The sequence below is a fragment of the Buteo buteo genome, chromosome 11 (assembly GCF_964188355.1).
Source record: "Buteo buteo chromosome 11, bButBut1.hap1.1, whole genome shotgun sequence".
Classification (NCBI taxonomy): Eukaryota; Metazoa; Chordata; class Aves; order Accipitriformes; family Accipitridae; genus Buteo; species Buteo buteo.
The window spans coordinates 21,443,706-21,456,130 of NC_134181.1; the positions used below are offsets into that span (position 1 = coordinate 21,443,706).

A 12,425-nucleotide genomic window follows, 5' to 3' on the forward strand; every position below is an offset into this window, starting at 1 on the left:
CTTTTCATTTCAGTTTTTAAGAGGGTAGAGGACATCCTGGAAATTATCACTGGTTAAAATTCCACATCCTCATAGCCAACACAGACTGGAAAGAAAATCTGGCCCAATGCAGTTTGAATAGTGCCTTGTTTTTAATATACTTCACTCAAAGGCTCTACGGGGTGTGAACCACAAATACAATAGGCTTTGAGAGATCCATGGTTATTACTGAAGCTTTATATGCTTCAGTTCTGCATGTCAAAAATCATCATGGCCTGATTTCTCCCGAAGAAATGCATTTACACACTTTTTTTAAATACATGAACACACTTCAAACCACTGCTACTGCATTTACACAAGGCAACTTGTGCATTTGTCTTCCTTTTTAAAAAAAATATATAGATACTACTCAAACTACTGCTGCTGCTGCTTTTATCTTCTGCAGGATCCTGTTTTTAAAAAGCCTCTGCTTTAATGGTTCCCTTGCTGAATTTTTTAAAACATTCTCACCTGGCCCAAGAGCAGGACTTACTTCCCTTCTCTGGGCATATGCCTGCCTACTCCCCCTTAAACCTGAGGGTAGATAAACCATCCACTCAGCATATAAGGACGGAAAGCATTTCTCAAGCAGTCAGGGCACAAAACAAGGTACAAGAGGGAAGTCAGACTACCAGTGCTTATAACTAACTATAAAATGCAATGGAGAAATGCTGCCAAGCGCAAACTGAAGAAAGAAGAACACGTTGTAAGTATTCTGAAATGAGGTGCACTTGTAAGAAGTCTGACAAAGTTAATTAAGGAAGCAGGATTTTCAAGTTGACCACGGGCTTATAAAATACAACAGGAACAGTGAAAAAGAGTTCCCTTCAAAAATAAGCTGGCAGCTTGTGGCTGTGGATATACTAGTTAACCAAACGGTAAGATTTAAGCTTATGTTGTTCTAAAATTTACTTTTCTTGTGTACTTTCAGCAATTCCATATAGAACACACCAGTCGTACACCAATAAATTATGAAACATGACAATATCCAAGGCAACGCATTGCTGTCTTACCTGCCTCTCACTGACACGAAGAGGACCGAACACCATACACTGGATTAGCTTAGCAACCAACATCAGAAAACAGCAGGCAGTGTTCACTAGCACCTGGAAAGAAATAAAGCAGTCAATGACAAATACTTTTGCCCCATTTAGAAAGGCAGGGAGAGAGAGAGAGAGAAGGGGAATGAACAAGCCTAACAAAACCTACCATTGTTCACAGAACAGTATTAGTTGCCTTTTTTTTTTTTTGGTGAAATTTAAGCCTGGCCTCTTCCAAGACACATACAGTAGCTGACAAGTCACTTAACTTTTTTCTAGAAATACTAACATGGTCAGTTTGATACACCAGTATATCCAACAAACTAGCCCACCTCTTCACAATAAATTGTTTTATATGGATTAGCAAATTTCAGCACCAGGGAACATGGGGACAAAACTTACAGATGCTCGTTTTGTTTAAGGTGCGGCAGATGAGAAAACTCCAGTTTGAATCTGTTGTTACGGGAACAAGATTCAGACATTGTCTCAAAACACACGGAATAGCATACACTCCTGCTGTAACCACACTGCTGAAAGTCACAAGGAGCAGAATACACGGGCCTGGGAAAACTGCTTCTCATATTTGACAAAGACACTTGTAATTAACTTTTGACCTCTGCAGAACACTAAAAGGGGGAGGGGGGGATGATGAAGCAGGCTCACTCTAAAGGACATACAACAAACTTTTCCAGAGCTCTTAATTTAAGGTTCTGAGACTGAGTTTCAACAAGCTGAATGTGTTTGGTTACATTGAAAAATCAGTGCCTCAGTCGAACAAGCATGTTGTAAAGCAGATGCCCAACTAATGCCACCTTTGATTGACAGACATACGAAAAGTTCAACAGCAAGAGCTCAGCTAGGTTTCTAATATCCCCTTGTTGAGCCTTTATTTCAACTGCAGAAATTAGTGAGCCAAGATTCACATACCATTGCCAGGTTTGGGTTTAAAGAGCTACAGAAAATTATTCTCTGGGGTTTTTTTTCTTAAGTGGTGAGAATGCTTCCCCTTACCTGCATGACTTTAAACGTCATTTTTAAAAGAGAAGCAGGTAAAGCTTGGGCCTGAACACCTGATGGTCTCTCACCAAGATTTCTAGCCGAGCAGGACATGCAGTGCTTCGAGAAGCGCCAAGTGCAGCAGAACAGAACCGCAGCACAACCCTCCCAAGAGCTTCCCCCAAAAGCCACCCACGGCGAGGCGGGGGACGCTCAGGGACAAGACAAGCACCAAGCCGAACTTTCAGGGCTCTCGGCTTGCAGGCAGCCCTATCACCCCGGCCAAGGAAGGAAGGGGAGCGGCTGCGGCCCGGCCAGGGGCGCACCCCCGGCCCCAGCGCCCACCTCGCCTCCCCGCCGCCTTTCCTCACCCGGCTCGCCAGGAGAGCCCCTCTTTATTCTGCCTTCCCCCCCGCCCCGCGCCAGCCGCCGTGAGGTGCCGGCAGAGGCCGCGCCGCCCGCCCCCGGCCCCGTCGCAGGCCGCGGGGCCCGCCGCGCCGCTCCGCCGGGCTCAGCCGCCAGCCGCCCGCCCGGCCCCGCAGGCCCCGCCGCCGCCCGCGCAGGGCTCACCCAGACGCAGAGGCTGTCGGAGAGCAGGTAGTAGGCGACGTCCAGGGCCCGCGGCCCGCCGCGGCGCGGGGGTTCGGCCGGCTCGGTGCCCGCCGCCGCCCCGCCGTCCGGCTGCGGGGGGCCGCCGGGGGCCTGGCTGAGGGCGCGGTAGGCGCTGAGGCCGGTGCCCAGCAGGGCCAGGGCGCTGAGCGCCGTGTAGGTGCGGAGGCTGGGCCAAGGGAAGCGCTCCAGGAAGAGCAGCGGCATCGCGGAGCCCGTCGTCGTCGCCGCCGCCCGGCCGGCCGCCTCGGCCCCCACGGCCCCAGCCCGCCGCGTTCCCCCCACTCCTGCGGCCTAGCGCCCGCCCTGCTGCCGCCGTTCCGCCCCTCCCCGCCGCCGCCGCCGCCCCCCCCCGGAGGCCGGGGGAGGGAATGGGCCCAAACCGCGCCCCCCCCGGCTCCCAGCGCCGCGTCCGCCCGCCCCGTCACGAACCGCTCCCCAGCGCGCTGAGTCACGGCCGGGGCGGCGCTTCCACCCGGCCCGGCGCTGCGGGAAGCGCTGGACCCCGTTCCCGGCCCGGCCGTGCCCCGCGGAGCGGCGGAGAGGCTCCGCACCCCGGCGGCCCGCCCGCTCCGGGGGCAGCCGCCGCACAACCAAAGCGAAGGGGGGGCGGGGGGGCTTGCGGGAAATTAAGAGGGGGGTTCTCCTCCTTCCGTGGCCCCGAAACCTATAGGCATGTAGTCAAAGGAGAAAGCAGAGGGCCCGTGCTGCGCTCCAGCGCTCTTTCGCAGGTAGCATGGCCCAAAATGAGTCTCTCAAAGTAGGCAGCAATGGAAGGTGAGGGATGCTGGTAAATGCCAGGCCTCGAAAGCAGAGCTCTGCTGCTTGTTCCTGCAGCATCTGACTTCCAAACATCCACCCTCACTTCCCCATGCAAAAATTGTTCCCTTCTGCACTCCCCTGCTAGCTTTATTTTCCACAGCTGGCAGTCGTCTAAGAAACGATACACTTTGCTAACCATATGTCTAGGCCTTCCATCCACAGGACCAAAGGGAACAGCCCTACCACTACGTTTTCCAGTATTTTCTCGGTATCGCTCCCACACTGCACCGCTTCAATTTGACTGAAGCGCCAAGCTGTCGCAATTGTTCTGTGCATAGCTTACCAATACAACTGGCAACAGAACCGAGCACTCTGGCAAATTTCAGTTCTCTTGGCAGCACGCGCTCTCCCAGCAATGCCTTCGTAAAGAGGACAGCGCACAGGCAACAGCGCATCTTCTGATCAGAGGCGGAATTTGGAAACAAGTCTTTCAAAGAGTTATCAAGCAGAACAATGGAAGGCTAAAGGCATTAGGAAGGGAACTGATGTTTAGCCAAGCACGTAAAAAACCCAAAAGTATAAAGGCTGATATTTACTACCTGCAAGAGTCTGAAATGTTGAGGAGGAAAAGCAGAAGTATGGGTATCCCTTGCAGGATGACACAGCACACTGGTCTACTACAACAGCTCGGCATAATGTGGAACCACTCACATACGGCATTGGCAAAACATTTCAACATGACCCAAATTCTGTCCTGTAGCTTTAAAAAAAATATATACAGAATTAATTTCACTTTCCAACTGGATCTCGGGACAGTCCAACAGAATCTGCTGGGTTGTTATTTTCCTAAGGGGGCACAGAGGAAGGAGATACACATCATACCTCCTCCAAGCCCTGTACAAACAGTAATGCTTCCAGATCAGTTCTGGTAAGCTGTGAACAAAGGCTACGCTTGCCTTTAAGTACTCATACTCCCTCAAAACAGCAATTCTGTTCTTTAACTTAAGAAAAGACTCAAAATTATGTTGCACCTACTTATACTGTTTAATTTCTCCCTCAGACTAATTCCCTGCTCAGGGATGCAGAACAGAGCATCCAAATGGTCCCTGAATGGTTTAGGTCCTCCTCTTGTTTCCAAGATCTTCTGTATTCCTGAAGGAAAGTAAAGTTTAACATATGTACCTAAAAGCAGGAGACAACTAAGGAAAAAAAAAATAAAATAAAAACAAACAAAAAACCAAACCCAAGACAAACAGAATCTTAACCATTTTGTTTAATGTTGTACAAAAAAAATTTGGTGAGTATTACAATGAAAAGTGATTAAAACACGGCTATCACATTGCCATCCCACTACCTAAACAGTTGAAATTCACTTCTCTATTCATACAATAGAAAGTTTAGTGGCCTTCAGGAAAAGAATGACATTAAAAAAAATCCTTGCATCACACGTATTCTTTTCTCTACATTTTAAAGCTGTGCTCACAGAGACGGCTTCTTCTATCAGACTCCTCAGGTATACAGGAATTCAGTTGTAAATAAAGTTGAACCTAAAATTAAAAGGATTATACCAAGTGAGGAATCTTCATTCTTTTTATTTAAGTGACATTTTGGAGTGAATAAGCAAATATTTTGTTTCTGCTTTTGATAGGCCTCCATCTGACAGAAGTGGTTTTTTTAATAAGACAGCTTTTCAGTATAGCAGGAAGCATCATTTTTAACAGCCAATCCTACACTAGCATTGCACAACAGTCTCTCAAGGTTGCAGAAGAACTAATTATTAACACTTCATCTCTTAAGAGAGCTTCATAGACATGAAAATACCAGTGACAGTTATGTTCCCTCACCAGCAACTCTTTCACAGCCCTTCTGCTGTCAGGGCCAACCTTATATACTCCAAGGGTAACATATGGACGTATTCAACAGAAGAGCTAATTCTTCTCAACCAAGTTGCACAACAGCGTTCACACAGTGAAAGCAAGCATCCATCTCAACTTCCAGATGTCCACCCTCTGGATGTGTCAGTTGCACTGGTACCAAACTGGCATTTGGCTGCATAATAGCCAGTGTTTTGCTGGTACTCGGGAGAAAGTATCTGCTGTCTTTAGAGCAGGGGGAGGGGAGAAGCGTCCATAGCTACAACTGCCAAAATTGGGACGAGATAGAGAAAAAAAAAACCCAGCACGATACAAGCCTGTTATAGGCAATACCTGTGCTGACATTATGCTATGAGACTTTTTTCATCAAAGTAGGTGGATGACAAAACTACTTCCCCGAGTAACAGCTGACAGGCTGTGGGATGCCTGGCATTCCTGAACATTTGCTGAAGTAACAGAAACCAGTGAGACTAGTGAGCTCTAGAGACCCAAGGTACAAGCCATTTTCAGGTAAGAAAGCCAAAGAGTGTGTACATCAGGAAAAGGAAAGAAAAAATACAGCTGTCCCTACAGATACTTGTGTTGTAAGGATGCTACACGTTATAAGCTCTACTACACAAAGTCTGAAAAAAATCACATTTAATCAGCACAAAGCTGCGGTAACACGCACACCTAACTCAGTGCTTCAAACACACATCTTGGCTTTTACTCTCACGCTGTCCCTAATGCTCACAAGAAGCTGTTCCTTAGCCTGTGCACAGCTCCATCCTCACTGTCCTTCACATCTTCCTTTGCTACAACTGCTAGATAGGACTTCAGTGCTCGCAAGTTGCAACCAGTGCCTCCAAATTGTCCATCGCATCTTGTCTGAGCTAGATTCTAAGCTCTTTGGGATAGCTGCAACCTTTTCAAGTTGGTTTCTGTGCTGCCTAGCCTTGCTCTGGTGTCCCACAGCAAACGTGTTCCCAAGAACTATAATATAAATAAATTATAATATACCTGCTCAGAAGTTGAGGAAGGCTGGAAATAATGGGTCCATATCCTGGTGCATTGTCATAGAGCTCAAACAGTGGTGCAGCAACCAGTTTGTAATTTTTTGGGACTGCAAACAAAGCTAAAAGCAAATACAAGTTGATTAATCAAGAAAAAACACCACGCATTCAGCCAAGGTATAACCATCCCACACGCACCTCAAAACAAGATCACTACATATAGCACTACAGCAGGTTTATTCCTTTTCTAGTGAAATAGGGGGTTCATATGCTGTACATATACTGATGCAGGAGCAGGAATGAGCATTTACTAGGAACTCATGTTCAAAGATCACCTACCTTCAAAAGTGCTATCAGGACTTAACTTTTTTAACAATCAACTACAAAGAACTGCAAGCACAGGAACGCAAACTTGCCACCACATTTCCTTGCACAAAATGTAAGCATTTAGACATTGTTATAAATACAGTCCTTTGCTGCAAACAAATGCTTACCCTTTTCTTGAAGCTGGACCAAGAAAAGCTTTTTGTGCTCTTTTGGTTTTGTAATATGAGCTGGGATATAGGGATACTGGAAGAAAAACAATAAAAATTGGTTGTACAGAGCTTTGAAAATATTGTGCAATCTTAAGTGCTACTTTATAAATTATCAAGCACTGTGCAAGCTTTCAACATGTCACATATTGTTCTTTCATGGCATCAAGTAATGAAAACCACTTTTATAAGAAAGTACTCAGAAAGGAATGCTGCTGCTGTCACAACTACTGACAGGATCTCAAGAGGCACCAATACTCACGAGCAGTTAAAACAACCCAACCAGACAGAAATGCGTAACAGCAAACTGAGCAAGTATTTTCAGCGTTAAAAGAATTTAGAAACAGGGTAGCGAGACTATTTTATTCACAGGGCTTCTGTTCCACATGCAGCAGTGCAAGAGTTTCCATTGTGGCTACAACAGGAATTTAAATGGTGTGCCTGGCTCAGCAAAGGACTGGAAGCTATTACATCCAGTGGTTTCTCATCCATCAGGACGGCTGTGAGGGAGACAGAAGTTTCCAGAGAAAAAAGTTCGTAGTTTCTCCTCAGCCACAAAAACGAGGTGAAATAGGTAAAAACCCAGAAAAGCTAATTGCTCATGCAGCTGGTACTCAAAAAGCCCAACTGGTAGGTTGAAGGCTTTTGGAAGAACAATCAGTACTTGACTAAAGATGATGAAAGTCAACACGAGTACTCACCTGTGGAGGTTCAAAGTTCGGTCTCCACCAGTTACCAATGCAGTCATCAATCACCCAGTCTTGCTGAACACCATCCTGGCGACCCAGTATCTACCAAAAATCCAGTTACAGTCAAAACTCTGGCTAACCCAAATCAATTTTTTTAGAAAACATATACTGGAAACATGAAGACTGGCTGTGATAAGGGTCTGATGTAGTTCAGAACTGCTCTGGAACAGCTTTTAATAGAATTTTAGAGTATTTTTGTATAAAATGACATGTTTTAGCAAAAGCCTCACCTGACAGGACAAGAACACTTTCGAGAGCATTTCAAATTCCATGCTGTGTTCAGTTGAACTGAGTCCCACCAGACCAACGGGAAGAATGAAATGCATTGTTACACTACCTGACAGAATTACTTTAGGTTACTTGGAGAGCATGGAAGGTTAATTGGTGCATTGGGAAGACTATCTCAAAGGCAAGTCCTCATCAGCTGTGCACCGCAACATATTTTATTGCCCATCTGCACACTCACTTGCCTGAAGTCAGCCAAAAAGCAAAGTTGCAAATGAACACAGGACTTGAGCAGCAGGTAGGAGGTCAGCCGCTAAGCCACTCTGTCACACTCACGATGCAGATAAATGAGAACTTATGGCTTTATTTGTTAACTACCTGAGAACATCACAAAAGCATCAAAATAACAGCAGCAGTAAGGAGACTACTCTACTGCTTTGGCTTATTCTGTTAACTCTAAAATAATCCAACAGTCCGGTATAGCAACATAACAAAAGAAAACAGACCTCTGTCATTAAGCGTTTGAGCCCTTCTACCTCATCTTCTCCTGGATTGAGTTCACCACCAGGTCTGTTAAAATAATCAATGACGAAAGCTAAAGTTATGTTTTATTGCATTTACTAACTTTCACAGTTAAGTTTGGATGTTCTTCCAGGCAGGGAGTTACAAATTTACTCAAGGCCCTTAAGTCAGAAGTTCCAAAGCTAACTTTGCTGAATTTGAAGACAGTAGGATAGCTTTCATCAAAACTGTGACTAAAATCTGTATGTCCCTTACAAAATAACTATTAGACAAAGTACTTTAACTTCAGCAGGACAAAGTATAACAATATACACAATAATAACTGGGACACTTAAAAGGTAAAGTTTTAACAACAATATAAAAACACCAGAAGTTGAAGAGAGTTGTAGATACCGACCGTATTTGTTCTTATCTCAAAAACAGCACTCACTGAAGCACACAGGAAGCAGAAAATAAAACTCATGTGGGGAACCATCCTGCATTTGATGCAAGGTTAATGAAAAAAAACTAAAAACACATTTTCATCATTACAGAGTTTTGCAAAACTTTTAGAGTCTAGCCTATTTTGACCACAAACATCCCCCAAATCAAAATGCCAAAAAAGAATCTGGATATAAAATTAGATTTCACGCACACAAAATTGACAACAAACAATATAAATGTTTAAAACGTAAAAGCAAGAACACAAGCAGGATAACTTGAGACAAGTCAAGCCCATCCAGTTTAAAAAAGAAAACAAGCACCACCACCATCACTATGGCCATATGATCCAAACGCTAAAATTTCACTCTGGCAGTGATAACTATGAGATGAACTGAAGCAATTTTTTCAAATTTAGATGCCTACCTTTCTTGCTGTCCCCAGCTCACCCAGTAGTTTGTAAAGGTATCATTCTACATTTACTGGGGTTTATTCTTTGAGCTCTACTTTACCATTTTTGCTGCCACAGCATAAGCATATTTAAGCGTAACAGCTTTCACAACTCAAGTACAACACACTAACTACTGATAATGAGTTTTAAACATGATTTTACCATAGTGATGCACCATAACTAAGGCTTCCAGTCGGTTCCAAACTAAGTCACGCCACTCATGAGCAGAGTCAGACAAATGCACTTCAGATGAAAACGCCACCACTCAAAAAAGTTTTCCCAGACTAAGTCTTTGCAAGAAATGAATCACATTCAAAACATCAATCAGTTAGCCACACTTTAACCTCTAGCCTGCATGTTTAGTGGTCTGTGACAATAAAGTTAAACTAAAAGTTACATTCAAGAAACAGACACTTACAGCTTGAAAAAAGTTGTACCCAGCTGCAGTAACAGCACATGGGGCAGCCTATGCTCATGTACAATCAGAACCCCTTCCACTGTCCGCCTCATGCCAATCTTGTCAAACTCTTCCCTCATGCGCTGAAAACGAGCTGCCACGGAACTGTCCTTCTCATACAGGGGTTCCTTTGTCCCAAATGTATAATTTGTCAGAGGATACCTATAAGGGGGAAAAAAAATGTTACCGCGTAACAAGAAATCTAAATTTAAATTACTATGACACAGCATCTACCCTGAGGCAGAACCTTCTATGCTTGATGGAACAGTAACTGGGGTAGTGGTTCTTGTTTGAGACTTAAGGGGTCCCCATCACAGGAAGATCTGCACTATGACGCATACAAGTGCAGAAAGTCCTGCTGATCGACACACTAGTGTGGTGCTGATTCAAAAGAAGGAAAGAAGCCCAAAAGAACCAGCAGCAACTGTTGTTCAACAGCCACCCTCTTTGATCTCCACACTGCAGAGAAAAGGCAGCTGAGGCTCTGAGAGGAGCTGGGAGAGGAACAGGAGAGAAAAGCTCTGCTGGGAAGGAAGCAAGCTGCACAGGACAGCGTTTTTGTTTTCTGCAGACATAATGAAGAGTCTGAGAACTAAACTGTTAGAAGTGGTTTTGTTTTGAAGTGGGAAATCAGACATCTGGATCACAGAAGAAGAGAAATGCTGACTGTTTAATTGCAGGGCTGGGAGCCTGGGGTAAGATCAAGAGTTTGAGCAGATCACTCTGTTGGGCTAGGTGCTGGACCTCTGCATTCTCTCGTAACAGTACAGTGGAAACTTGGGAGATTTCTCCAGGTAAGAGGGACTGAAAAGAGTCAGAAAACAAAGGAAAGATTAGGCAAGAAATCGGTCAGTCCTAGAGGGCACAGAGGGCAACAGGAGAATATTATTGTACAACGAAATCCAAGTAACACAGAAATCTGATAGCATGAGGCCTGGAGAGAAGACAGGATCATCCAGCTAAGTCAAAAAGGGAGAGGAAAATGGGTTCTGGGCAGAGCAGTAATGAGTTATCACCGTGGTTTTATTGGCTTGTGACATACAGCAACTGAATTAACAGAATAAATGACTGATTTCATGGGGAATGTTTTCCTTGAGATGCATCTTGTGTATTCTTTCCCCAATACTTAGTCATGTCAAACTTTAGTAGTATACACTCTTCCCCCCCTCAAATTCCTCCCCCTCAAAGTACACAAGTGAACCAAAACAACCAGTTTCCTAACTGCAGATTATTAGCAAGCCCCCCACTTTCACTTATAGCTTAGAACCATCTACATTTCTTTTGCCATTCATTTCCATTTGTAGATACACAAATAGCTTTATTAATAATCTACTGTGCTAACCCATACTAAGCTAAGGTGGGTGCATTAGTCTGTACATCTTACAAAATGCTTAGCCTATACTTCCAAAAAAAATTACAATGACAACACGAGCTCCCTGCTGAGTCTTTTCTTCAGAAACACTATAAAAATATTCCAGTGTCTGAAGTTCATATTTGAACTTCCACAAGACTCAAACTGTGAATAAACTCAACTATACCAAAAAAATACAAGTCTGTGATTAATAGCTAAAATTTAATATTGACTGTTAAAGTTAACATTTGCTGTTTCTGCAACTTTCAGATGTACTTAGCAGAGAACACACCCAACAGAGTTTACTGGAAGAAACTAAAGTACATGACTTCTCATATAAAATAAGTACAGGATTATTAGCAAATAGTTTGTATCTCTGACAGAAGTGAAGTTTCCTCCGGTACCAACCACTCTGAATTTAAATTACAATACCTGCACCAGACAATCAACAAACACCAGGCATACCCAGCCACATCCTACTGACTACACAGGGTCAGCCCAAATCCCATCCAGGCCAACGGCCTGTCTCTCTCTCTCTGCCAGCAAAGGCAGATGCCTGTGAAAGTGCATACAAGAGAAGTGTAGGCCATGTTCACCGTGTCTGAATACTCCCTTTCTGTGTTACTTGGGGTTCACACTCTTCCCGAGTCAGACGCTGTTTCCATATACTAAAACATATACTAACTGCCGCACATTCTCAATCACTGACAAGCTTTCAGTACCCACAACATCCTACAGTGTGGCGTTTCACAGCTTAACAGCACGCCCTCAGGGTGAGGCGGGCAGACCCCTCGCCGGTAACCGGGCTCTCCCGCCGCCTTCCCCTCAGCCTCCCGGCGGCGGAGGACCAGGGCCCCGGACGACCTTTGCACGGCGGGTGCTGAGGTAAAAACCTCCGGCGGGCTGCCCAAGGGCGGCTCCGGGGGTGTTGCCGGAGCGGGGAAGGGCTCGCTAGCGGGACGGGAGGGAACGGGGCGGGGGCAGGGCCCGAGCCCGGGCAGGCCCGAGGCGGCGCTCACAGGTTGATGGTCCTCTCCAACGTGAGCGGCTTCGTCTGCTGGATGTATTTGTTCCCGAACTGGTTCACCCCGCGGGGCCAGCCGGTCTGCGAACGATTGGGCGGCACCACGGACATGGCGGCGCGGCGGGAGGCGGCGAAGGAGCGCTCAGTGCTCAGCGGCGGGAACGGCGTCCGCCATTAACCTCCCCGCCAGGCCACACACCCTCCGCGCGCGCCGCCTCGCCGGAACCGCCCGCCACACTTCCGGCACGACCATAAAGACGAGCCACTCTACCCTCCCCACAGCGAGCGCCTCTCACTGGCACTTTGTGGCCGCGCTCCGCCCTTCCCCCTCTCCCTCATTGGCCAGCTAAGCGCAGCTCCGCCCCCCGCGCGATCCGATTGGCCCGGCGGGCGGCGCGGGGG

The 12,425-nt window shown here is 46.0% G+C and overlaps 2 protein-coding genes across 3 annotated transcripts in view; both read right to left on the reverse strand.

Moving 5' to 3' along the window:
* AMFR (autocrine motility factor receptor) overlaps positions 1-2,965 on the reverse strand; it is a 30,437-nt gene extending 27,472 nt beyond the window's left edge. Inside the window, exons 1-2 of one of the 2 annotated variants that reach the window (XM_075040358.1) lie at positions 2,625-2,965; positions 1,032-1,124 (exon numbers count right to left, since the gene is read on the reverse strand). In XM_075040358.1, the coding sequence (XP_074896459.1) occupies positions 1,032-1,124; positions 2,625-2,870 (339 nt within the window). In that variant the 5' untranslated portion in view covers positions 2,871-2,965. Of the gene's footprint in view, positions 1-1,031; positions 1,125-1,460; positions 1,480-2,624 lie in introns of those variants that run through there. The other variant, XM_075040359.1, reaches the window with a different exon arrangement.
* Positions 2,966-4,680: 1,715 nt separating this feature from the next.
* On the reverse strand, positions 4,681-12,247 carry NUDT21 (nudix hydrolase 21). The gene is made up of 7 exons (XM_075040360.1): positions 12,019-12,247; positions 9,610-9,810; positions 8,305-8,368; positions 7,526-7,615; positions 6,786-6,861; positions 6,299-6,413; positions 4,681-4,972 (listed from the first exon to the last, which is right to left on the reverse strand). The coding sequence occupies exons 1-7, from the start codon at positions 12,132-12,134 to the stop codon at positions 4,951-4,953; spliced, it is 684 nt and encodes a 227-aa protein (XP_074896461.1). The 5' UTR covers positions 12,135-12,247; the 3' UTR covers positions 4,681-4,950.
* Between the last annotated feature and the right edge of the window lie 178 nt (positions 12,248-12,425).

Excerpts from the sequence above, each read along its gene's own strand:
- NUDT21 (XM_075040360.1), bottom strand. The coding sequence starts at position 12,134 with ATGTCCGTGGTGCCGCCCAATCGTTCGCAGACCGGCTGGCCCCGCGGG. Across the intron at positions 6,862-7,525 it reads CGAACTTTGAACCTCCACAG|TATCCCTATATCCCAGCTCA; the intron begins GTGAGTACTCGT and ends TTTTTCTTCCAG. Across the intron at positions 4,973-6,298 it reads CTTCCTCAACTTCTGAGCAG|GTTCAACTTTATTTACAACT; the intron begins GTATATTATAAT and ends TTTTAATTTTAG.